The sequence below is a fragment of the Melozone crissalis genome, unplaced genomic scaffold (genome assembly GCF_028551555.1).
Source record: "Melozone crissalis strain CALT ecotype California unplaced genomic scaffold, PUWL_Pcris_2 ptg000045l_1, whole genome shotgun sequence".
Lineage (NCBI taxonomy): Eukaryota > Metazoa > Chordata > Aves > Passeriformes > Passerellidae > Melozone > Melozone crissalis.
The window spans coordinates 23,053,325-23,078,906 of record NW_026535823.1 but is presented as its reverse complement, the minus strand read 5'-3'; the positions used below and the strand labels follow the sequence as shown (position 1 = coordinate 23,078,906).

Here is a 25,582-nt window from a genome sequence, read left to right as displayed (position 1 = left end):
GGTTAGAGGGCAGCACAATTATGTTCAGGAGATTCAAGGGCTCTGTTTGATGCAGCAGTTCTAAGCTCCCAGCCAGTGTCAGTAGTTTAGCTCAGGGTTTCTTTTTCTTTTTTTTTTTTTTTTTTTTTTTTTTTTTTTTTTTTTTTTTTTTGTGGGCTAAAGACAGGAAGGATAAAAACTATGGGAATGAGTTGTTTCTATTATTATAAAGTGGTGTGAGTTTTCTTTTTTTTAAACCACCAGTTCACCCCCCTTTTGCTTAACTGTTTCCTGATCATTATATTTTAAGCTGCTCAGAGGGAAGAAGAGTGCATCCCTTTCCCCCTGGAGAGCAGCTCTGAATTTCCCCCAGACAGGGAATGTGATTTTCTGTGTCCACTTCTGCTCAGTTCACTGACTACAGATCAGGAAAGCAATTAGCAGTTCAAATTATGCCAGCACCAAATTCTTTGTCTCAAAATCATGGGTTAAGAGTTGCAAAAGAACCTTAATTGTCTGGTGCTGAACTAGATGTTTTTTTCTGAAAGCATTTCCAGTGCTTAGGGCTGTTTGTGGGGGGAGCCTCTTGTGTTTCAAATACTGTGGATCCTTTTCCCAGAGCCTGCAGCAGTGTTCAGGCACTGCAGCAGCATCTCTGGCCTCTCCAGCCTGTCTCCCACCATCATTGCAAGCAGCCATGCATCCATCTCAGGATGATCCTGGTCACTGTCACCCATCTCCACTGTCCTCTAACCCATGTGTAGCTCTCTGGTCGCTGCACACAGCCTCTGCCACCTGCATGCACTGCAGGGAGATGGGGACCAAGGGGGCTGCTGGCCTGCAGCAGCAGCACATGGCAGCCCGTGCTGCCCGTGGAAGGAGGCTGTTGCTCTCCTGGTGACAGCACCCAACCTGCTGGGCTGAACACGAGGTGCTGGCCTGCCCATCTCATCCACCCCACCTTCAAGGATGGACGAAGGGATGCCTGCCCCTTTCTCTCCTTGCCTGCTCCCCAGGGCCCATTTTGTCCCAAGCCCACACTTCACATTGCCTTTTGATCTGAGTGACAGCCTGGTTTATTTACTCTAATGGTTCTCAGTTTTAAATGTTAATTCCTCCCTGAAGAAAATGTCTTTTCAGGATGAGTTGCCCATCAGCAGAGACATGGAGGGTGTGTTCGCATCCCCAACCTCTGTGCAGAGCCAGGCCTTCACCCAGCGGGCAGGAGCCTGGAAGGTGATGCCCAGGGAGTACCTCAGTCCCTGTCCCCACTGTGGCTGGGTTGTCCCAGGAATGCCTCATTGCTGGGCACATCTAGGTGGGACTGATGCACCCCTAGCATTGCCGTTCATCCCTGTGCAGCCTATTTGGCACAGTGCCACACACTGCTGCCACAGCCCCCCATAATCCCAGCTGCAATTAGGGGTTGATGGATTGTCGCCAGGCCAGGGTCTCAGTACAGCACCCTAAAAGGGACGAGGCACACGCAGAGACGGGCAGGGGCCTGCTGGGCTGCTGCCATCCAACAACAATTTCTAATCTTGATTGGAGAGGAGGGCGGTGGGCTGGGGGGGAAGAATCAGAGATAAATGTTAGCTCATTTCTTAAGTAATTAGTTACCTCCTCATCCCCATGTTGTAATTGTGAACAAGCTGTAATGTTTAATTAGTGTGTAAATGAAACCCCAATTTCATAATGGCTGCGGTGACAGCGCTAAGTGAGACAGGCACAGAAGGGGCCGCATTGTTTCAGCAGGAGATGAAGCTGTCGCCCAGCAAGCCAAGCGTCTCTGGGAGAAAATGGAAATGATAAACGAAGTGAGGCTAATTAGCAAAATCCTACAGGCCCCACTGATGGTTCTCATCAAGGGGAGGTAATGAAGCGGGCGGGCCAAGCTGAGGGGGGATTAATTGGAGCTGATTGCTGCACATACAGGCACTGTAGAGCAGTGCATGCGGGGATGCAAACTTTCCTGCTTTTCTCCTCTTGCCTTCCCCCAGGACCCAGCTGTGGGTAGAGCCTGTAGGGAAGGCACAGGTGAGAGTCTGGTTCTGGAGCAGGCAGGGCACAGATGCAGAGGGGTGTTCCCTGCCTGCAGGTGTCTGGGCAGAGGCACATGGGCACCCATCCCACGTGAACAGCAGAGTATGAAGGATCTGAAACATTGGAGAGCTGCTGCAGGGCTAGTTTATAGCACAAGGAGGATTATAGCTCTTCGTTAGCTGCCTTCAAGTCCCTCCCACTGTGCTGACTGTATTTTGAGTGTAGACATTTGGAGAGTAAATGAAGCACCTCTGCATGATGGGTGCTAGGGAAGGGATGAGTCCTCCATGCTCCCCCTCTGGGTGAGAGTTTCTGCAGACCTGATACCTGTGGCACCACAGTGTGGCAACCGAGCCAGAGCTCGCTGTGGTGGGGGAACCTGGGGCATTGTGGAGCTGAACTTCATCCTTTCAAGCTGTGTAAGAAATGCCCTTTCTGCAGCTGTTGGCACACAACCCTGATCACATTGCATTACTTAGTGACATTTCAGGGAGCACATGGAGCCCCGCTGCCAGTGGGCTCAGTCCCAAATGTCCCATCCCTGCTGCGGATGGGGTTCAGCTGCCTGCGGGCCAGGCTGCCCCACAACCTGCTCTTTACCTGCTGCCAACTCAATATCAGAAGTGAGCAAAAGCCTTGCCAAGCAGAAGAGAGGACAGCAATACCTCTCTGAGCTTGCATGCGTTAGTCTGTCCAAGCTAGTTATTCATGGCTGCATGTGAAAACATGGGACCGTGAGCAGGTCTTTTCAGTGTCTCAGTCTCCTTTTCTGACAGAAAATGAGAGAGTGAGTTGTCTGCTTGACAAGTGCCCATACTTGGCATGTCCAGTGCCTGCCCAGAGTCATTGCATCCCTTCCTCATGGCATCTCCAAGCCCTCCGCTGCCTCTCTTGCTGAGTAATGAGAGATTTCCCTGGGCCTCCGAGGGCTCTAAAGAGGGGCTGAGCAATATTATTTATTCAGTTGTTTACAGAAGCGTTTGATCAGGAATAGTTCTTCACTGCCAGGCTGTTGTGTATTATTCATTGCAATAATCTCTGCAGATTGTGATAAACTGTAACTGCGGCGGGGCAGCGCGGAGCTGGGCTGTGCTGCCACCGCTGCCTGCTCCGGCCTCTAAAATATCGGCAGCTGCAATCATAAATCTCAATTTACAAGTGGGACTATTGCACGGGGAGTTATAGTTATACTAATGATTACTTCTCTGTCTTATTTTTCATGTTGCAACAGAGTAATAAATTTTTAAAAACAGCCCGGGCAAAGCGTCAGCAAAGGCTGTGCGTCCTCTCACGCGCTGTCAGCAGAGAGGGGCATTCCTGTTCTCCAGCAGGCATCTCGCTGGTGAGGAGAGCTCAGCTCCCTGCATTGTTTGCCCTGCTGAGAATGGGGACTGAGCCCTGTGTTTGTCACTGACCTAGTCTTTGTCAGTCAGACCTAGGAAATCCTGGGGTTTCTAAGGTGGGGTTCTGATGGCTGAGAGTGGAGCTGGCATTTGAAGGGTGTATCTTATTCTCGTAGCTCACCACCCTCCCAGCACTGGGGCTTTCCCAGACAGAGAGTTGGAAGCTGCCTTTTTGCAGACAGTGTGCCCACAGTGTGGAAATGGGGTGATGGCTGGGATGGTCCCACCTGAAGGAAAGCCCCCCTTCCTGGAGAATAGCAAGGGTCAGAAGGAAAGGGTTTGGGTTAGAGGAACTCAGACCTTGCTCCCATCCCCATGTGGGAGCAGTGACTCAGGGACACCCAGTGGCATCCCTCCTGGAGGAGTCACCATGGGGGCACCCCCCAAAGACCCCCCCTTGCCCAGAAGGCAGCAGTGGGACACGGGGTTCAGCGAGCATTTCCCAAGTGTTTATCACAGCTCCGAGGTCTGTGATGTGAGGCCTCTGATGGATGCCTCCATTCACAGACTTGACATTATGATGTACAAGGAGCCTAGAGATATATAGATTTTCAAAGTGGCCACTTTGAGCATAATTATAAATATCCAGCCTCTTTACATAGTGAATTGTTGCCAGGGAAAGAAGGACCCCAGGATCTCTGAAATTTGGCATCTAGGATTTCTTGAGAAAGGAGCCTTGGCAGAGGTTTTCCACCCATTTTGGGGCCAGGAAGGCGTGGGTGTTAAGGGATGATGCTTTTCCCATCCTGAACTCCCCTGGCAGGTCCTCCCCCATTCCTCATGGTGCTGGCAGTGTCTCTCTGTCAGGGACATCTCCAAGGCACTGTCTTGGACCCTCACCTCCCCTGCTTGTCTGCAGCAGCACACTGTGATATGATTTTAACTGCTTCCGAGTGGCTGGCTCCCCTTCCAGATCACAGCACAGAGCACCAGGGGCACAACAGAGCTGGGAGCAGGTGCTCCTGGTCTCTGTGCCTGATCCATGGCCCCAGAGACACAACAAAGGAGACATCTTCCCCTAGCTCATGGCTGGCTCATCTCCTTACACTAGCCCTTGGAGCATCCCAGCCCACAGAGAGAGGGCTGGGGCTCAGCACAGAGGGATCAGTTTCCAGGTGAGCAAAGATCCCCCAGCTGGATGGGTGCTGGATGCAAAACCAGCAGCTGAGACCCGGGCACAGTCAGGAGCCCTCCCACATGCCCTCCTTGGACTCACAGGCTCCTAGAAAAAGGCAGCTGTCCTTTCTAGAAAACCATCTGGAAGTCCCCTTATCATGCTTTTCTCTTGCCATTTGGATGATATCAGAGCATCACCACGTCCATTTTCATGCTGGAGTGGGGTGAGTGTGCCCTGGGGAAGGTCTCTGCAGGCAGCTGTGTGCCCATCCCTCTGTGTGTGTGTCTAGGCTCAAACAGACACTGGTTTGAGCCTTCCCCACCCTGGGACTGGGGCATGCTGGAATATTGCAGGAAAAATGAAGAGAATGTTTGAGGATTTGTGTTCTGTTTGCGAGCAGGGTCTGGAGGAGAGAAGGTCAAAGAAGAAAATTGGAGCTGAATTTAAATCAATGGCAGGTAGAGATTAGAGCAGTGGCCCAATTAACTGCAGCAAGACAGGTGGAGGCTGGGGGAGGGCTCCAGCTCTCCAGGTTAGGACCCCTCATTGGACCCCGGTTCTGGTCCATGGAGATATGAATGCCCCAGACAAAACAGGGAGCATGGCCAGGGACTTGGGATGGGGACTTTGTGCCAAGGACTTGGTGGTGGGCAAGGGCTGGAGTAGCTGGAGGCTGTGGATGGTAGCAGGAGACCTAGGCGATTTGGTGTCAGTTTGAATCCCACTCCCTCCTTCCTTCTCTGCACATCTTGCCAAGCTCAATCTGCCTCTCCATCCACATGCCAGCTCTTTGTCCTTGCTTTCTTGTCCCTTCCCCCATGTCCTGCTATCATCTCAGCTGCTCCCACCACCAGCCCCACTAGCTCCCTCCCCATCCCTGTTTCCTCCTGCTTGTCTGTGCCTTGACTCCAGCCCTTGTTGGTGCAAGTGTTTCAATGGAACAGTTTCCTCTCTCGCACTTCCTGGGGAAGTCATGGAACACCCGGAAAGCCGGGTCCCACTTCCCACGCAGGTGTGTAGGGTGGGTGCCAGGGGGGCTGCAGCAGCTGGAGGCAGGGCCAGCACTGGGATGATTGTCAGTGCGCGTGCAGCTGCCCAGGGCCACACGCAGCTGTCTTTGCCCAAAGTTGGCTTGACTCTGATGGGAAATCCAAAACATTCTGGGTTCCAAAAATCACCTTCCCAACAGACGTCAAGGCTTTGTTCTGAAACATCATGGTAAATATGAAAAAACCTTGCACTGGCAAGTGACTGGAATTTAAGGGAAGTAGTGACATTCTTGTCATTCTTGTTGATGGCAATGTATTAATGGTTTGGGCTGGAATTTCCTGGGAAAAGAATTCAGTGTGAGTTGAACATCCAGCATGGAATGTCTCAGCTGAATCACTGAATTTTGGGGAAAATCACTGTGGGTCACATCAAAGCAAGGGCAAGCCACCAGCCCTTCCTTGTTCCCAGCACACATCCCCCATGTGCTTCTGGGGTTGGGGAGCCAGGAACACAGCTCCCATGTCTCTGGGCCTACAGGGGTCAGGCTTTGCTCTCTCCAGCAGCCCTGTGCACTGCAGCATGTTGCACATTACCCAAGAAACATTAATTAACATTGCTGGAAGATCTCAGGAAAGGTGCAATTTGAATGGTCTGGCACCACAGTCATTCGGATGCTGAGTTAATTCAATCCTTGCACACAGTACTCCTACAGATTGTTGGCTTTAAACAAACAGCGGTGACAGATTTGTTGCTGCGGAAATGTGGTCATTAAGTCAGGAGCGTGTGTTTGACCTGAAAGCGATTGAGTGATGGATGCAAGTCATTTTAAAGCTGCAGCAGCCAAAGGATGCTCCTTTTGGAGAGCAATCTTGCATCTAAGGAGTGTAAATAATTTAAACAAACAAGTAAAGTAAGGTGAAAGCACTGCTGTGTTGTGGCACTAAATGCAAAGCAGGGCAGTGCTGCCAGTCCTGTGGTGAAGGAGAGCTCCTTTGCACAGCGCTGTCATAAAGAGGTGCAAGGTACCAGCTTAGGGGCTGTCTGTGGGGATGAATGGTACCAACCAAGGTCCCATCACTTCACAGTCACCCGTGGGAGCTGTGCATCTGCATCACTCCGAGTGTGAGCAGTGCAAGCGCTGTGGGATCCCCAAGAAACAGTAATCAAAGTGGGTTGGTGGAGATCACCTCCATGTCCTGGAAGAGCAGGGCTCGCATGTCCTGCAGTGTGGCACTGTGCCACTCCAGCTGCTCCTCTTGTCAAGCTGAAGGAGGCTGATACTCCCTTGGCTTCCAGACAAGGTCTGGCTTGTCTTGTCCAGCAAGGAAGGTTTGGTGAACCAGGAGCTTGGCATGCTCCATGCTCTGAGCCATCCTCCTCTCATTGCTGCTGAAGATCCTGTCGCCCACAGAGTGCGAGCAGGGAGGGAGCATTTGATGGGCACCAGTCACGTCACAGGGTGTGCACATTGTGCCGCTGGATGTGATGTCCCTGTAATGGGGCTGGCACTTACTGTGCATTAGGAGCAGCCATCGCTTAAGCCTTAATATCTCGGCCATTTAATTTAATGGGTTTTTTTAAATACCAAAAGCAATTAAGTTCACATTGTGAGCTAATCGCCTACAAAATTTCATTTCAAAGATGCTCAGACTGTTTGTGAGAGAATTGCTGGAAAGCAGCCCAAATATGCCACCATGTCTGTCTGTGTGTCCTTCTTTGCCTTCCCTCTTTCCCAACCAGAGTTAAGCAGACTTCTCAAAAGGAAATAATCACATTCTCAGTTCGCTGCTTTTCTGATAGTTTTCCTCTGGTGTGAATTTTGCGTGTCTAAGTTAAATGCACGTGATTGGTGATGATTATAGTGCTCAGCTGGTACTGCAAGAGTGGAAAACAGGGGTTTGAGGTCTGGCTGACGGGCAAGAGCCCGTTGTTGTTGGGGAGTGAGTGGGCACACAGCTGTGTACCCAGGCCAGAGTATATGGTGGGAGCTCTGATATTAGCTTGTGTACCACTGCCTTGAGGCCGTGTGTCTGTGCCACTGTCCCTGGGGGTAGAAGAGGCGCCTGAGCAGTAACACCCAAACCTTGCACAAGCCTTTCTGCTTTGGAGAAGTGTTCTGGGTGAGTTGTTTGCAGCATGTCCACCATGTCCCATGGTGGCTGCCCTCCCTATCCTCCTCCTGCCTTAGCAGCTCCAGCCCACGGCATTCATCCGTGGCAGTCCCTGCAGGGACCAGCTTGCCTGTAGGCTGCAAGGCTTTATCAGATCGGAGAAGAGCCAGAGGTCTTTGTCAGAGATTACTTGTTCTCCTAAACAGTCATGTTACTGAATATGGAATAATCTCCCCTCAACATCCAGCTGGGGGTTTTGTTTCCTTCACCGTGGGCTATCATGTTAACACTCTCTCCTTAAAGCACCTTTGCCAGCTGAGTCACCCACGTGATGCCCATCACCTGACCAACACGGTGGGCAGGTGCACACCCCACACCACTGCCCACCAAGCTGCCTGCCCCCAGTGTGTTTGGCTGAGCCATGCATGGCTGCCATCCCGTTTTGGCTGTGGTGTTGCCTTCTCCATGCTCCCATTGCCATCCCCCCCAGCTGGTTTCCCTGGCTGGCAGTGGGGAGGTGATTTATGGAGTCCCACATGCACCCGGTGAGTCCGGCTCTCTGTGTTTCAGGGAGATCCATCGCACAGGGAGGGGAGGTCACTGCGTTGCAGGTTTGCTAACCTTGCCCGCTTATTAAAAATGGTAAAAGCCTCCCTCAGGACTCGTGAAGTATAGATCCAAAGAGCTCCATATGCTGTTCCCCTTAATGAGATGTCTGCCTGAAGAGCAATAGCAAAACACACCATCCAGTGCAGGGTCCCTATAGCTAGATGGCCTGGCTGTAAACAGAGCCGTCCGTCTTAATGGGCTATCGTGTAAAAACTTCTCCCAGTCAATAAATCAAAGGGGCTCCATTTATATCATGTGCTGCCTTCGCTATTAGGCTGCCTCTGGATGGCATGTTCTGATACAGAGCTCCCTAGGCCTGCCGGACAAGGCCAGAGGCTCTAATCGGCATTTAATTTAGGCTTCCCGTGCTGATACCCACACAGAGTTCAGCATCTGGGACTCAGTAGGGGCTCCCTCGTGGTTTGGGGTGGCCCTGCTGTGCAGGAAAGGGCACCCGTGGATCGGCACCTGGCAGGCATCACCTCCCCTGCCCTGCTGGGCAGGAGCCTCTGGTGTACAGGGAACCAGAGCCTCTCTGTGAAGGGGTGTGTGGGTTTGGCGAGCACCCCACTCGGTCGGGAGCAGCAGCCACAGCTTGGCGCAATTATTTATTTTTCATCCCCTCCCTTGTGCTGCTCAAATGCCACCGGAGGAAGTTCCGCTTCAGCCACCATCCCAGGCAGAGATATTAGTCCTCATTACTAATTAAAGGAAGCAGGAGTAATTGACGGATGGTGGATGGCAGGGGAGCCAGTGTGATGAACAGCCCCTGTCCCTGTGCCGGGGACGCATGCTGAGCGCTACCTGTTAGCTACAAATAAACAAACCTGATAAATAATAAATAGTTTGAGAAGAGTGGGAAAGCATTATTTAAATTAATAGGGATTAGAGGGAGAGGTCTGAAAGAGCATTCCTCCAGATGAGCTATCCGTGGACAGACAGGGACTCATTTGTTGCAGACTGGAGTAAACAAGGAGAAGGGGAGGATTCATCACAGCAGGGCCTCGCAGCGCTTCTAGGGCTGGCAGCAGCGTGGCTGTACTTCTCCTGGCCAGCCCTGCATCAGGGTGTGCCTGCTGCCTCACCCGTGCCACTGTGCTGTCACCCCTGGTGCCAGCGTGGGGCACTGGGAGCTCTCAGGGAGTCGGGGTGCTGCAGCAGAGCAGTGGGGAGCGGATGCTGGGCTCTGGCTGCTGGCAGGGTCCCACACCACGACAGGGCACCTGCGAGTTTTCCCAGGCAGCTTGATGGCTGCCTGCCGCCTGCCGCCTGCCTCCACCCAGGCACTCCCTGTCGGCCACGGGTTGGTCCCAGCCGGCGAATCCCGCTGCAGGGGGGTCTCTCCTCATGGTATCATTTGGATACCGCCCTGCCTGCTCAGGGCAGGAGGCTGGGGCGGTGGAGGCAGGAGGAATGCTGCGGGAGGCGGGGGAAAGAGGGGAGGACAGACGCTCTGCTCGCTATCACATCTACTCCATCTTATCACCACAGTAATTTGATGATAAAAAATAATCCGAGGCTGGAAAGGAAACATGTGTAGTGGAGTAAAGATTGAATGTAGGTGGATTGTGCCCTGGGGCGGCGGCTGGGAGATAGAAGGAAATGTCCTTCTGTTTGACATACTGCCGAGCCTCAGCCGTGCCCCCGCCCCGCCTGGCCCTGCCCGAGGCACGGGGAGCCCCTGGGCCATGTGCCGGGCAGCACGGCGCCTGTTGCGGCCCCCGACACCTCCTGCCCTCCATCTGCACCTCCTGTGACCCCCGGTACCCTGTGGGGTGCTGCCCTCCACCCTTCCACCCCACAGCTCGTTCCCAGCACACTTCTGGTTATTTTTTCCCCCTTTGGTTATGCTTCACAACTCATTTTATCAGCTGTCAGTAACCAAATGTCTTTTTTAAGGAGTGGGTTATAGCCACTAATGTACTGAATGCTATTGCACTGGCTGCAGTTAGTGTTCCACGGCTAAATTACTATAATTAATGTTCCACTAGAACTGTTTGTAACAGGCGGCTGCGGGAGCCCCGGGTCTGGGCTTTCACAGCCACTGAATTATCTCTCCTCCCCGGAGAAAGCGCCGCTCACAAAGGGGAGGGACGAGGTCAGCCCTGGGACAGGCAGGCACTCGCCGAGCAAACTCCAGCAGATGAGTGGCCCGGGAGCTGTTCCCGGGGTACAGACCCGCTGTGTCACCCTATCTCGGCCCTGTGCCCCGTGGGAGTGGCAGGGTGTGCGCTGGAATTCCTGTGGGATTGTCAGGGCACTGCTGCATCACCCTCCGCGATTGAGTTTTAAAAGATGGAACAGCGTGCCTGGAGAAACGCTTCCAAAACTCGCTAAGGGCAGTCAGCAGAGATGTTTCCCTGTGCCAGGCATGGCACTTCAGCCTGCACTGCACACCAAGTCTGCACCCAAAACCATCCCTGCTCTCGCCTCTCAGAGAGGCCGGAGGTGCAGGGGGAAAAATTTGCTCGGCGGGCACACACACCCCTTGTTTCGCTAAATGCATTGTTCAATACCTGCAACAAACAGATTAGCCGAGGCTTTATCAGGGACAAGAGAAGGGAGAGCAGTGTGATAATGGTTTTCAGCAAATCCTCGGGCTGTCACAGATTAGAGCCGCGGCAGGAGCATTATCAGCCCTTTCCTCCTCTCCCCATCACCTCCCCCTTTGTCTCTTCTCACCATCGGATTTCTCCAGCCAATCTATCCCTGAGAGAGCCGGGCAGATACAAGAAGAAGTCGGTTTCCATCTGATCTGCAATTGCTTTTTCTCGGCGGCCGATCCGTGTCGCGGCATTGATCCGCGGGCCCCCCAGCGCTTGTCACCTTGCGTGTCTGGAGAGGAAGGTGGCCCAAGGAAGGGGGGCTGGCGTGGGGATGCTTTAAACTTGCTGTGTGCCATTGATCTGCAGGCGGGAGCATGGCCAGGCCAGCCCTGCCAGGCAGGAGGGCACGGGCCGCCTGCCCTCATCACAGGAGTTTAAACGGCTGTGACCTTATTATTAAAGGAGAGGAATGTCTTTGGAAGGCCAGCAGGAGGAAGGGGCCAACCCCAGGCCCTGGGGCAGGTGTTTGGGAGCTGCCCAGCCCTCACCATCTCACCAAGGGACAGCTCAGTGAGACTGGCACTGGGGTGCTGGGAGCCTGCAGGGCACCCTGCTCTCTCAGAGGGGTCACCCACTGCACCCACACCCCCAATTCTGCTGCACACCTCTCTGTGCCACACTGCAGCATGGCCAGGCTTGAGAGGGGACCCCTGTCTTGGCTCTGCAGCTTGCCCAAGCCTGTGCGAGAGAAGCTGCCAGGTGGGAGCTGTTGGGTTAGCCCCAGTGGGTGGGCAGCTTTCTCAGGAGACCTGAAGCTGCAGAAAGTTGTTTCTTCCTTCTAAAAAAGGAACCCTTGTTGTGGGACACAAGGCTGTATTTTGTCCCAATTACTGCAGGCCCCATCAGGTAGGGGTTTGTTGAAGTACCTGGATGCTCAGGAGCCACTGCCCAATGGGCAGGGCAGCACTGCTGTACCAAGCAGGACTCAGCATCTTTGGAGTCAAGCTGGGATGCCCTGTGTGTGCCAGCTGCCCCACCCCTTACCCTTCTGCCAGGTTCCTGCTGGGGTACAGCTGTGGCAGCTCTGCCTGGTCTCTCCTTTTCTGGCTGACCTGAGGGATGGTATGCAGGTGGGTGGGAGGGCAAGAGGGGATATAACAAGTAATGGCCCCAAGTGTGGAAACAGTGTTAATAAAGTGTATTTCACTTTTAATTTTGGCATATAATGTAATGATCTTTTTTAAGGCCCTATCATATTATCTGCATGACTAGATTATTGAGTCTTCATCATCTCCAGATAAATTTATGACCAGGATGATGTTTGGAATTTATTATCAGTCAATAGAGCTCAATACTGTAACAAGGCGTGTAATAAGATATACATATTTAATGATCCGGAGTAAAACAGCCCTGCTAATGGGCAGGATGAGACGGAGGCTGGAGCGTTAATTTCCATCCCCTGCCCCTTTCCTCGGGAGCCTGCACCATTCAGATGGGATGCAGCCCCAGGGTCCTGTGTGTTACCTGAGGTTGGGAGCAGGGACTGGCTCGGGGGGATAGAGAGGAGCACAGCCCTCATGCTGCTGTGGCTGTGAGCATGTGCCTGCTGCACGTATGCACTCGTGGGAAGGCACATGTACCATCCATCCCTGCAGAGATGTGCAGCTCTGTCTCACACAGCACACAGCCCTCTCACATGGCTTTGCAGGTCTGGCTGACATCCCCGTCTGTGCCAGGTGAGGACTGTCACACATCCACTTTGCAGGTGGCTCTCTCCAGCCCAGCAGTCTGGGCAAGCCTTGCACAAAGCTGCTGCTCCAGCAGCTGCTGAGATGGCTGGAAAACCCACAGAATATTTTTATGTTCCAGGGGCAAGCCTGAAATCCTGCCTCTGGGGCAGTGCAGCGCTCTCCAGCCCAACAAGGGGAGCAGAGCCGGGGCAGACAGATGCACTCTGTCCACACCACATGAGGACATCTCTGGCCCAGCAAAGCCCTTGGTGGGGACCCAGTCCCCTGTGGTCTCACAGCGTCCCCTGTGCTCTGGCTCACCTGGCTGTCTCCCTGACAGCAGCAGAGCAGGCACAGCCCAGGGAGGCAGCAGGTCTGTGTGCCCAAGCACCCTGGCCCTGTGTGCAGCTTCCCACAGACTGTCATGTTGAACAGGGGGCCATCTCCTTTGCCAGGTTATATTTTGAGCTGCCAGCGCTGATTTTTCCAGCCTTTTGGGATGTTATTAAATTACTTTCCAAGGACTTTTAATAAGCACTTTTGATAGCTTTGAAGCGTGCAGCTTTGTGGGAAGATTACAGTCCCGCATCCATCTCGCTGGGAGAGAAACAATGGCAGCAGGGCTGGTGTTTGATCTCTCCTCCAGAAGGCAAGAGAGGGTTTGGGTTAGACAAAGAGGTGAGCTGCTGATTTAGAGCTAATGTTTAAAAATAGGTAGGTCTCCCTCCAAGATAGAGAGACCTGCCCTCCTCTGTGTAATCGCCTGCCTCTGCCTCGCCGGACTTGCAGAAACACAGCTCGCTTTATTTGAAGGCTTCGAGTGCAGCGTCGCAGTTTGATTCTTGGTCCTTTTAAAGCTATAACTAGGCCATCTGACCAAGCTTTAAAGAGCAGGAGAACTTTCCATTAGGACTTGCGACACACTCTTGGCAGCACTGGAATTGCATTCTTGCCTTTTATTTCCTTTCTCTGACATCTCATGTCACTCAGGCAGGAGAAACTCAGCTTTATAAACTCACTCATCTCTACCTTGAAATTTCTCCCTAATTAGGGTCCCAATCCCAGTGAAGGGACTGGATGTCAGGAGCTGGATGTGGAACAGAGCCAGCAGCAGTGGTGGAGGTCAAACCAAACTGTTCCCTGCAGCCCAGGGACCACCTGGCCCCAGCAGCATCAGTCAGGGGCAGGGACACAGCATCTCCCATGTCTGTGCCCACAGCTCCCACACAGGAGAAACAGAGCCACCATCCCTGCCATGCCAAGCAGCTGCATGTCTGGCCCCCGTGCTGCCTCAGGCAGGGACCATCAGATGAGTTACAACACCATGAGCACCCAGCTCTGCCAGGCATGCCTTCACTGCAGGGAGAAAAGGTGTCAAGGGAGTCGAATTCCCTTTATCTGTGGATAACTACTGCTGCCTTTAACAGCCTGGAATAAACTAGCCATAAATATCATGATCATAAGTGCTTAGATATGGCAACTTTACACTGAACAGAGGTTTTAACCTTCCCTGTGGAGGATATCCAGCTCTACATCACTGACTGTTTCCATTCAGCTGCACGGCCAAAGACAAGCCCTTGATGAACTGCTCAGAGCAGCTGCACCAGCTACTGGCCACCTCTCAGCCCAGTCTAACCCCAGTCCTCACCCCAGTTTTGGGGTAGGACCTCCCTCCTGCTTTCAGGGCCAGACAAGAGTCCTGCTGCCCTCTCCCCCTGCCAGCATTCTTTCCTCCTCCAGGGAATCACCAGCATTGGAGCCCTTTACTGGGCTCCTCTGGGGCTCCATCTTCCATTCTCATTCCCACCCACACAGAGGGCCCAAGCCACCAACTTCTGCAGCAACTTGTCAGCATCACCTTGTCCCTGAGCCAGCCCAGGGGTCCCATATCAGCAGGAGGGCAGTTTGCACCCTCCCTGCACCTTGCCAGTGCCCCGCCGTGACTTTGTTTTGCATGGCGACTTTGAGGGGAGCTGTAAAACACTCAGACGAGTTAAATAATACACGACAGTGTACGGTATAAATTACAGGAAGCCAGCGGTGGAGCGACATTGTATGCTGAATAAATTAAAGGCTGCGTGACTTACAGGCAGGATTGATCTGCCCAGCATTTTGTTTAGTGACGTGCTTGTCATAAGGGAGAGCTAATTACAGGCACGGAGGCAGCGGCCCCAGTGCTGGGAGCGCAGAGCAGGCTGGGCTCACCAATGTCACCGGGTCCCTGCACTTGCAGGATTTGCTCTTTCTGAGGCCAGCCACATGCCAGGCCCCGTTAGCCGGGTGCCTGCTGTTTTCCCAGGGCCATCCAGCACTGTCACAGCCCAGGAAAAGGACTGAGCTGCCACAGGGAGATTACACAGTCAGAAAGTGGGTGTGCTGGTGTGGGGGACACAGGCAGCTGGTGGCTCTGGGGGCTGCCCTGAGCAAGACCTGGTGTTGGGGCTGCCTCAGCAGCTTAAGGGAAATGGAGATATTCTATCCTGAGCCCATTCTTAATGGAGCAGAGCCATATAGGAGCACATCCTTTGCTCCTATGGCATTTCTGAGCCCAGGGATTTCACTGCTCTGGGGTACCCAGGACTGGCTGAGAGCTGTGGGGGCTGATTTGGGGACTGAAGAGTACAAAAAGGCAAGTACAATTCAGAAATTGGGTAGGAATCCTGTAATAGCAGCATGCTGCCGTGAGCCGCCAAGGGAAGCGGCACTCTTCTTCAGGTCACAGTTTGGACTGGATAATTTTGGGGAAGATGTGCTTTACCCACAGGGATGTGGGACACTGGTGAGAGGCTTGCATTCAGCTGGGTGACTGTAACCACCAAACTCGGGGCTGAGTTTGGAGGCTTGTCCTGCTGGGCTCCGGAGCAGGGATGGCTCCTGTGCCAGGAGGTCAGTCCGCATTGCCTGTGCAGCGGAGCGATGCCGTGCAGGCTGTGGGCAGCCCTCGAGGTCCCGGCAGAGGCTGTGCCATGGGGCTGGTGGGACGGGGACCTCCCTGGCCTGCTCAAGGGTGCGGGGCTGGAGAGCTCCGTGCTCCGGAGCGGCCCAGCCTGGGATGCGGGATGCAGGATGGGGATGAGGGATGGGGATGCGGGATGTGGGATGGGGATGCGGGATGGGGATGCGGGATGGGGATGCGGGATGGGGATGCGGGATGGGGATGCGGGATGGGGATGCGGGATGCGCTCTCTCCGGCTCGGGCGGCTCGGTGGATGTCTGTCACTCGCTGGGATTATGAGTAGTGAGTGTAATGCATCGGCGTATGAATAGGGTTGTCTGGCTGATGGTGATGTATCGTTTTTCATTACTGCCTCTCAAGCCCTCCCTGCTTCACGTGTGGAAATTCTATTTATTCCCTAATTTGTAAAAATTCCCTCCTTATCTGATACCAATCAGGGAGGGGTAATTGGCTCTCCAGGGCTAGCGGCTGGGGTCCTGATGAAGAGATATGTGTGTCTGCTCTGGCTGTCCAGGCACCCTGCCCTGCTGCACCAGCGACACGGGCCACAATTAATAATGATTTGCAAATGGCAGACAAGCAATAACGCAGAAAGATGTCCAGCCAGCCTCCTGCCCGCCCCTTAATTTCCTTCTGTAATATAAATGGCACAGGAACGAAAATCCAGCGCTATAAATTCTGAAATTAGTTATTCACTGTAATAAATGGTTCCCTTTTTGGTGCACTGTTCTCCCCATCCTTCTCCCCTGACCCCCCCACTTCCTCCTCCCCTCCCAGCCCCCTTGCCTGCTACCTACTTCATTTGAGTCCTAATATGCAAATGCTGTAATTTAACGGGATGGTGAAGTTGATTTTCATGTTAACTTAATTACTTTGATTTATGAAGGGCTGGGATGTAGACACAGCTCCATCCTTGCCCACCTCCCACCCTCACCCCTCTGCAGTCCTGCTGACCTGCTGCCTCTCTTCCCTTTTCTTCCCTTGGCTGGGTCCTGTTTTCCTCCTCTTCCCAAGTTTAGTGTTTTATTAGCTGCCTTTAAGTGGACATAAGTCCTCGCGACAATCGCATGATGCAGAGGACAAATTCCCCGTCCTGCCTTGTTTAATCGTGCCTGGATAATGGATGTATAATTGACTCATTTGAATGCTTTTGCCTACAGGAGTGCAGAGCATTAAATGTTTGATTGCCTTAATTTCCAAACAGATCATTATCCCCTTCTTACCCGCTCTTAATAAACACTTTATGAGGATTTTTTTTGTAAAGGAAAAAAATCTCCACTCCTCGTACTTCTCTGAAGTGATAAACTCTAATTAAGTCTAATATTTAAAAATATGGTAATGGTGACTTGTTTGAATAAGTGGCCTGCATTTCCATAATTTCATTATTACGTAAAACACGCTAATTATTTGAAGTGTGCTTATTACTAAAAGAGAAATCTCCTTCTAATAAAGATGAAATTGGCTTTTTTCCCTGTATTACTGTGCACGCCGCTCCCCTGCTCTCCTGGACAGTGAGTGGCCACAGCCAGGAGCAGGGCGATGGCAGCTTTCGCTTTGTTTGCTCAGGGAAGGCTGCCAGCCAGGGATGCTGCGTATGCAGGAGCAGGCACAGAGGCTGAAGGGCAAGCTGAGGTCTCTGCACACCCTGGGTCACCCTTGGCCCCAGCAGCATTGGTGCCCTTTGGGCTCATGGCTCCAGGAGTTGTTGGGAACGTTGCAAGCTCAGCCCCTGCTGCCCATTCCCTCCAGCAGGGATGCCCCAGCTCCATGGTTTGCCCACATGGCATCGCCTGTGCCAGGTGTCCAGCAGCCTGTGGGGCTGGAAGGTGTCTCAGCAGCTGGGTGTCTTGGCAGTGCAGAGGCCCCAGCCCCTGGGAGAGGGTCAGCATGGTGGGTGCATGATGGGAAGAGTGGTTCCCAGTGCAGAGGATGGGAGGAAGCATCCTGTCTCCCACAGGGTGACAGTGACCAGCCTGGGTGGCAGAAAGAAAGTGCCCAAGGCAGCAGGTTGATGGTCAAGACTGGTCCCCTCCTGCTTCTCTTCCTACTGATCTGGGAACTGCCAGAGATGGGCCCTCCCTGCTCCAGTGCTGGGGTAAACTGGATTTGGAGGTCTTGCTGACGCCAGTGTGCAGGGAGTGGGACAGGCATCATGTCCCTCTGGGACAGACACAGGTTGAGGGAGGATGAGTATGAATCGTGTCCAACCCCTCTTCAGAGGCTGTGCGGGCGCTCTGTGGCGGGGCAGGCAGGGAGGCACTGGGATGAAGTCAATATAAAACTAATTTTCTTTTCTTCATGAAGAAATGAGGTGTGTGGCAGTAACGTAATTGCAGATAATGAGGTAAGTTATTCTTAATATTCTGCACGTCGCTGTCAGCTCCACCTAATATACCTGCCGGCTGTGCGGGACACGCTCAGCCCCTTGCCCCGTGCACGGGATTATGAGGCCATTAATTTGGGAGCAGCTCGGCAGGACCATCCCTGGCATCCCTGTGGATCCCTGGGAGCTGGGAGCACTTGGTTGTGACACGTCCTTGTCACCACTCTGCGGGCATCCTGGTGTCCCCACCTTGCCCAGCATGTCATGGTGGGGATGGATTCAGATCAGACAGAAACTGCCCTCTATCTCCAGTGTGGACACAGTGAGTGACACAAGAGCTCTGTGTGCTGGGGAAATGCTGTCCCTCCCTGCCCTGACAGTGACATTCCTGCTCACAGGAGCAGCACAGCCCACTGCAGGGACACAGCACCCATTCATGATTGCTGGGGATGCCAGCAGCAGTGCCAGACTCGGTGAGATCTCTGGGGTCCATACAGCAGCCACTGCTCACAGGGCCACCTGCTGTCACCCAGGGGCAGGGCTGGGGACGCTCCGGGGGGATGGCGGTGGCCGGGCAGGCCTGTTTCCGCTTTGCAGGGAGCTGTTATACAAAGGCAGCAGTGATATTATTCATTAACAGTAATCTGCCATTAGAACATTGACAAATGGCCCCTCGGCGCCTGAGCATCAGTTCTGGTACAGCCCATAAAGCATGGGGACAGTTTAAATATGGACCTGCTCAGCTCGGGCCGGGGGTGATCCGTCTTCCCGGCCATAGCACAGGTGCAGTGGGGTTGCCTCCAAATGAGCCCGTTTGGGGGGGCCCTGCAGTCCCTGAGCACCCACAGCCCAGCGGGGCAGCTGCTGGGATGGAAAAGCTCCCTCCATGCTCCGGAAGCGTCTCGGCCCAGTGCACGGAGCTGCAGCAGCGCTCAGCCCCTGAGCCCCCGTGTGGAGGTGTCTGTGTGGGTTGAACCTGTGGGGAGGTGGCAGAAATGCTGGCAGGGCAGCACACAGAGCCCCTACCCTCCTCCCCAGTGCCTGGGCTGGTGTGGAGGTGATGCTCTCCTGGAGTGAGCATTGCTGCTCCTGGCAGCCCGATCCAGCAGCTGATGGAATCCTCAAACTCACGCTGGGTTCACAGCAGTGCTGCCATGCAGTGGCTGGTGGGAGGGCACATGCCAGGCAGTCAGCCCAGTGCCATGGGCTGGGGCTTTCTGCTGCCATCTCAGCAGAGGAGTGCAATGGGAATGTCTGTGCCCCTCCAATGACAAGGCAGCCAGTGATGCTGAACGGCCACAAACTCCAGCCTAAACTGAGGAGAGCGTCCTGCTGCCCCATGTGTGTGCACGTGTCACTGTCCTTGGCTATCACTGCAGCGAGAGCTTGGCAGGACATGGAGAGGGCTGAAATGAGGGTGTCAGGCCACTGTGGTGTCACAGTGGGTACTGCTGAAACACAGGGGCAGGAGGGTTAAAACCTGGTGGGCTAAGCCAGCCAGGGTGAGTGGAGGCTGGGGTGTCGCATCACCCCACACTGTGCTGGCAGCTGGACACAAGGAGAGTCCCCGAGGTAGCCAGCCCTGGAACCCAGCACCTCAGGGCACCTCAACCCCAGCCATCCTGGGCCACTGCGCCGGGACATGGGGCGATGCTCGGAAGCAGCACAGCAAGGTGAGGGGCAGGGCGGCAGGGCAGAGCCACTGCTCTGTTTGCATGATAACCCCAGGCTCACCCCTTTCACACACACCGCACAACACCCCTAAATCAATTGCATCTTATTATTACAATATCAATATACAATATTCCTACAATAACACCATTGATTTTCTACTCAGAGGCTGCACCTAAGTCTGTTTTAAAGAGGAGGGAGTTAATAGTGCCCTCATTAAAAATCTATAGATTACCCCCCACCCCAAAAAAAAGAAAAAGCAGTTTATATTCATTAGGGCTATTGAATATAAAGTAATATGTTTGTGTAGGACATTGGAGTAATGTGATAATCCGTCCGCATATCAGGGAGAAATCCACTTAGCAACCCTGTCAGCTTGACAAGAAAAATGTGCCCATAAAGTCGGGAATACATTGAGGGAGTGAGCGGGAGGAGAGCGGGGGCGCGCGTGCGTGTGTGCGCCTGTGCAGAGCCACGCTGGCCCTCAGCCTGGGACCACCTTCACCCATGGCCCTGCTCAGCCTCGGGGCACAGCTGGGCACCCCTCAGGCCCCTGCAGGTGGCTGGGGCTGGGACACAGCCAGTGTGCCAGGATGGGGATCAAGTTGGGGGCTCTGCAACCTGCCAGCATCCCCGGCCCCAGGCAGGGGCACCAGAGGGGACAGGATGGTGGGTGCCAGCCTGGGTGCCAGGGCAGCACTGCCACAGCCATGTGCCCCCCAGGAGAGCTGGGCTGGGCGGGGGCAGGGCTGCCTGTGCCCTCCTGCCAGCCTCGGACTCTGCTTGTCCCCTGCCCCATGGTCACCTCTGCCATGGATTAAGCACTGAAAAGCAGCAGAGCAATCCCGGTCGCGCTCTCTTAGGCTGTCAATTGCCATTTTTGTAATAGAAATTCCTTTCACAAGGTAACGACGGCCAGATTTAGAGGATTTCATATTGTTAATAATTCCCCAAACAGCCATCTGACTGTGTTGTTTTAAAAGCCGCTTAGTTTTTTGCTTTGGAGTTTATGAAAATCTCCCACTCTAATATCCCGAGAGCCAGCCTATAATTGTGTTATTAAATCAATCGGAGCGGATTACATTGTAAAATCAATAGATGGCTGTAATTGCATATTAGAAAGTTGTTCTGCTGTTGTTGATTTTTTTTTTACATGGATAATTATAATAAGAGTGTTTACCTTAGCGCTGATTTGGAATGAGTCTCACTAAATGATGTATGACGAGCTTGGCACACTCGCTGCCAGGGGCCGTGGCATCGTTTGGGACAGCAAGGACAGCCCTGGCAGCATGGCCATGTGGGTGGCATTGACCCAACAGGGTCCCACCAGTTCTGCAAGGTGGCAGCTCAGAGTTCAAGGTGTCTCCCAGCGCTGGCACCTGGCAACAGAGCACACTGGGGTTTTGGGGAGACAGATGATGGGGTGCAGGAAGCAGACAGCAGTCACAGATGGTGTCCCAGGGACCAGCTTGGGAGTCCCAGGAGGTGCCATGGGGTCTCACTGCCTGTCTGGCAGCTGCCCAGGTCTCTGTGCAGCTCCCCCTCAGCAATATGGAGCAATAGTCAAGCCCCAGTGCCCACTCCAGCTCAGGGCAAGGCTGCAGGCTGTGAGGATGGCTGTGGGACACCTGGGGCTGTGCTTTCACATCCAAACTGCTCACTTGCCACCCACCTGCCACAGCTCCAGGACTTGCTTTGCTGTTACTTTTTGGGGGTACCAGGCCAGGGCTGGCTGGGTGGGGGAACTTTGACCACAGACAGTTTCACTCTTTCCTCCGTTTCCCCAGCTTTCAAGCCACTGTTACCCTGTTAGATCCCGGGGCAGCTGGCTCCAAGGGCTGAGGGCTTTCCAAGGGGCTCAGTTGTCTGGGGGATGAGGTGGAGCAGGTGTTCCTAAGGGCAGTGAGGGAATAGCTTGAGTGGGAACAAGTGACAGCAGCAGGAGCTGGCATTGTGGCTTGGCTGGGCAGGACACTTGTCACCTCCAGGGGCCTTGTGCAGCCATCAGTGTCACCTTGGGCAGCAGAGAGGACAGAGGCACAGAGAGATGGGCTCACCTCTGCCCCCATGCCACCCAGTGGGCTGGGGACCCCCCTCCTTTGTTGGGCTGTCCTCATGCCCAGCTGCTGTCCCCTGTTTGGCACACGAGTGACAGGAAGGGATGCCACAGGAGGGTCTCAGGGGACACTCCAGAGGCACGTGGCACTGATGGGAATGTCATCTCTTTCACTGCCAGCCATCAGCCAGGAGCCTGGCAGCTCATGGGAGCTGCACATGGGGAAAATCCTGAACTTCCAAGAGACGCTGGGGGACAGGAGATGGCTTTGCCAGCGGGTCACTGGGCACAGCGGGGCTGGGCAGTGCTGCTGCTGTGGCAGGGAGCACCCAGGAGGCCGGGCAGCCCCATCCCTGCGGGCAGATGCCTGGCAGCAGGACGGCGCTGCCCGGCTGCGGGGGGCCCTCAATCCGGCACGCGGCACTGTCAGCAGGCAGCCTGCTGTCTCCTAGACAGTGAAATATGGCCACAATTAGCCCGGATACAGTTCAATTATGATAAACAGCGTTTGCACCCTTTAAGCTGTGATTAAAAGGCCTCCTCCCGTTGATAGAGAGACCTAATTTCACATTATTATCGCTGTAGCTTGATTATAAAGCACTCCCTGGATTTACAGTTGGGAGATGGATGTGGAGGCTTCTTTATCATTTACACATCAGTAATGATGCAGCCTTCCCTCCACCACAACATCCATCGAGCAGCGGCGGGGAGAGGGGGGCCTCGCCTGCACCCCCCTCCCGGGGCACCCTCTCCCCGTGTCAGCCAGGCCCCGCTGCCACACGCAAGTGGGCAAAGTCACCCTTACGGTAACAGCTTGATAAATGGGCGGGCGGTAATGAAATGGAGACATCAAGGCGTGGGGCGAGGAAGAAAGAGTGGTAATCGGAACGAGTGGAGCTGTCCCGAAACGGAGGGGAGCGGGAAGAAGGATCGCCTCTGCGCCGTGTGCTGTCAAGGGAGAAATTACACATTTACTCTTGCTTTTTCTTAAGGAGACGGCCCTCATAGATCAAAACATGGATTTACAAGCCAATTTTCAACATGAAATATAGACACTAGGAATCAATTTAAGCCCAGCTTCTATTTTAGCAAACGGTGCCTGAGTTTAGTCCCAGGTAAATAACACCAGAGCCTTCCCCTTTCCCATCTGGCTGCTCTGCCACGGCCCAGCACCAGGAGTGGCTGTGGCTTGCCATCCCAGCCAGCTGCCACTTGTCAAACTCTGGTTGGTGAGCATAGCGAGGCACCACGGGCTGGCTCTGGTGGGGACATGGATGACCCCGACCTTCAGGTCCAGGGCATGGATCCATGTCAGGGCAACACTGGGTCATTCTGGGATGCAGGTGGCCAGTGCTGGGACTGGGAACTCTGCCATCACACCACATCACTGCAAGGTCCTTGGGACAGAGTGCCTGGACTGGAGAGGACACAGCCCAGGGTGGGATTCAGAACTTGCTCCAGCAACTCTTGTTTGGATCATACCTCTAACCCAATGTCTCTGTGCTTTCTCCTCAGACGACTGCAAGAACATTGCCAACATCATGAAGACACTGGCCCATAGAGGCTTCATCTTCAAGCAGACCTCCAAACCTTTTTGATCCCCGAGGCAAGCCAGGCAAGGGCTGCATGCGCCCGGTGCCGGCGAGGCGGGGAGGACGGGCTCCAGCATTAAAAAAAACCCCGGCAACCGAGGCCAGAGGAACCGACACAAAAAAAATCTCAATTTCAGCTGTTAACTCCAGTAGAGGTTGTATATATGGGAAGGCAAATCTGTGTAGACCTGATGTGACTCCCTCTCTGGGCTGCTCCGGACATTATGCCATGCTAGCGGACAGCCGCGTAGGGCGCTTGCACCACATTTTAGACTTGTAGTTCGTTCTTTTTCTTTGGCTCCTGATTTCCGTCCCTCCCTCCATATCCCACCCCGTCCTCCCTCTCCCACCCCGTAGCCAGAGCACCCCCCATCTCCACCCTGGCATGGGCCATACCCACCTTCCCTTCTTTCTCTTCTCTGGTTTTATGTTTTCAGGCCTCGACAGCTGCTGCAGCGATGCCGGTGTGTGCCTGCACTCGGGCAGCACTCACAGAGGCTCAGTGTGTCCAGACGGCCCCTCGCCCTCCCCGCCAGCTCCCCCCGCCTCTCCCCTGAGCGCCTTTTCCCCTTTTTGAGTCAACACTAACCCCTCTCTGACTCCTGTATGTGACAAACGCGATCCGTCTCTTTATGTTCAAGGTGAAGTGCCTGTATTCTCCGCTGCAGAGCCCCTGGCAGCCCCACCGCGGGCTGCAGGGTCCCGGAGGGCTCCCTTCAGTGAGGCAGGGGCCCAGCGGACAGGCGGGCGGCAGGAGGGAGGTGACAGTGTCCGCATGGAGCCCCGTCCCGTCCCCGTTCCGTCTGCTCGTGCCTCTTGCGGGGCTGGGTGGGATGCCCGGCCCCGCCTCGTCCCCGCCGATCAATTCCAGCTCCATGGGGACAGGCCCGCCACAGCGCCGTGTCCGTGTCCGGTGGTGGACGTGCCAGCCCGCGCTGGCCCCCGGCCCACAGGTACCTGAGCGGGGGAGCTGCAAATTGCCCCGGGCCCCTGGGCTGCTCCCCGCCAACCTCCCTCGGTTCCGAGCTGAGGCTCAGCCCCGCCGTGCTGTGCCCCTCACAGGTCCCCGCGGACGCTCAGCAGCAGCTGGCTTGTTGCCTGAGAGAGTTGCCGAGCACATCCCCTCCGGCTGGGTGGGCTCCCGGCTGGCCAGGGCGGTTGGGGGGAGCCGTGGGGCGGGCTGAGGGCGCACGTCCTCTCGGTGTCACCCAGCCCCGGGGCCCTGCTGAATGGAGCCCTCGTCCGGGCACTGACCTGCAGGGAGGCTGCAGCCCCAGGCCCGTGCGTGCATGGCCTGGAGCGAAGCCGGTGACGGCAGCCAGAAGGGCAATACAGGCACTGAACTTGGCGGTACATGACTGCATGGTGTGTGGTGTTCCAGTTAAACCAACCGATAATGCAACCCCAGCATTTTCATTGTCTAGTTATTCCAATCCTTGCTGTAAATGTGCCACATGAATAAAGTTTGGGGGTAAAGGAGCCCGGGCTGTGCCCATGCATGTGCAAGTTTGTATGGGGGGCAGAGGGAGGGGAGTGCCGCCTGGATATGTGGGAGTAGGGTGCTCCCTGGAGTATGGCACATCCATGCTCCCCATCAAAGGGTCTTGGCTGTGAAAGGACGGTCAAGGTTCCCTGCTGCTGGGAGCACTGCCCCACTCTCCAGCATGGGCACTGTGGGTGGGCACCAGCCCCAGCCCCACCTCGGGTTTGCCTGTGCCCCAAGGCAGCTCTGCCCTGAGGATCCCACCAGCCCATCACTGCTGGCCTTATCCATGGGTGCGCCCCACACAGTTTTCTGCCCAGTGCAGGGTGACAGCCACCATTACATCCCACTGGCACCTGCCACCCCACTCTGTAGCCTGGCACACCGTACCCACACAGCTGCCACTGCATTTGGAGCATCTTGGCTACAGAATGGAGCCCGCCTGGCTCTACGGGGCCCTGGGGCACCTGCTCTGCCCCACGACTGCAATGCTGTGGGGTGCAGGAGCCATACCCAGCTGTGCAGGAACCACCACTGCATCCAGCTGCCCAAGGGACCTGCCCCGTGCCAGAGTGCCACTGGGTGACAGGGATGCAAGTGTCCAGCTAGCACCGAGTGGGCAGCTCCCAGAGGGCAGGAGCAGTCCAGCCCACTTGCTCCATGCAAAGGTCACAGGGGTTTTACCAGTTCCATCTGTGCAGCCCCTGATCAGCTTTATTGACCCTTTCTCGATGGGAGTGGTCTAATTAGTTTTTTATGAAAACTAAGAACTTGGCCTTTGCCCTCTACTCCTGCAGGCGAGAATGTGACTCAGAGGACATTGTCACGGGGGATCAATGATGGCAAGCTACACTTAGAAGGCAGGTGTAGGGGACACAGGGTGGGCAGATGGGCATCAGCCAGAGCAGGGCACACAGCCAGGGCCACCAGTGCCCACAGTGGGCAGCCCATAAACCCAGGCTCCCAGTGCACT

At 54.6% G+C, this 25,582-nt stretch overlaps 2 protein-coding genes across 3 annotated transcripts in view; both read left to right on the top strand.

Annotated features, from left to right (window-relative positions):
• Positions 1–23,480, top strand: part of ERI3 (ERI1 exoribonuclease family member 3) — a 128,104-nt gene extending 104,624 nt beyond the window's left edge. For both annotated transcript variants that reach the window (XM_054286029.1, XM_054286030.1), the window contains exon 8: positions 23,050–23,480. In XM_054286029.1, the coding sequence (XP_054142004.1) occupies positions 23,050–23,132 (83 nt within the window). In that variant the 3' untranslated portion in view covers positions 23,133–23,480. The remainder of the gene's footprint in view (positions 1–23,049) is intronic.
• Positions 23,481–23,497: 17 nt separating this feature from the next.
• Positions 23,498–24,617, top strand: LOC128943186 (translation initiation factor IF-2-like). Its single transcript, XM_054286028.1, has 2 exons — positions 23,498–24,079; positions 24,189–24,617. Exons 1-2 carry the CDS (start codon positions 23,759–23,761, stop codon positions 24,582–24,584), a joined length of 717 nt encoding a protein of 238 aa, XP_054142003.1. The 5' UTR covers positions 23,498–23,758; the 3' UTR covers positions 24,585–24,617.
• Positions 24,618–25,582: the final 965 nt, after the last annotated feature.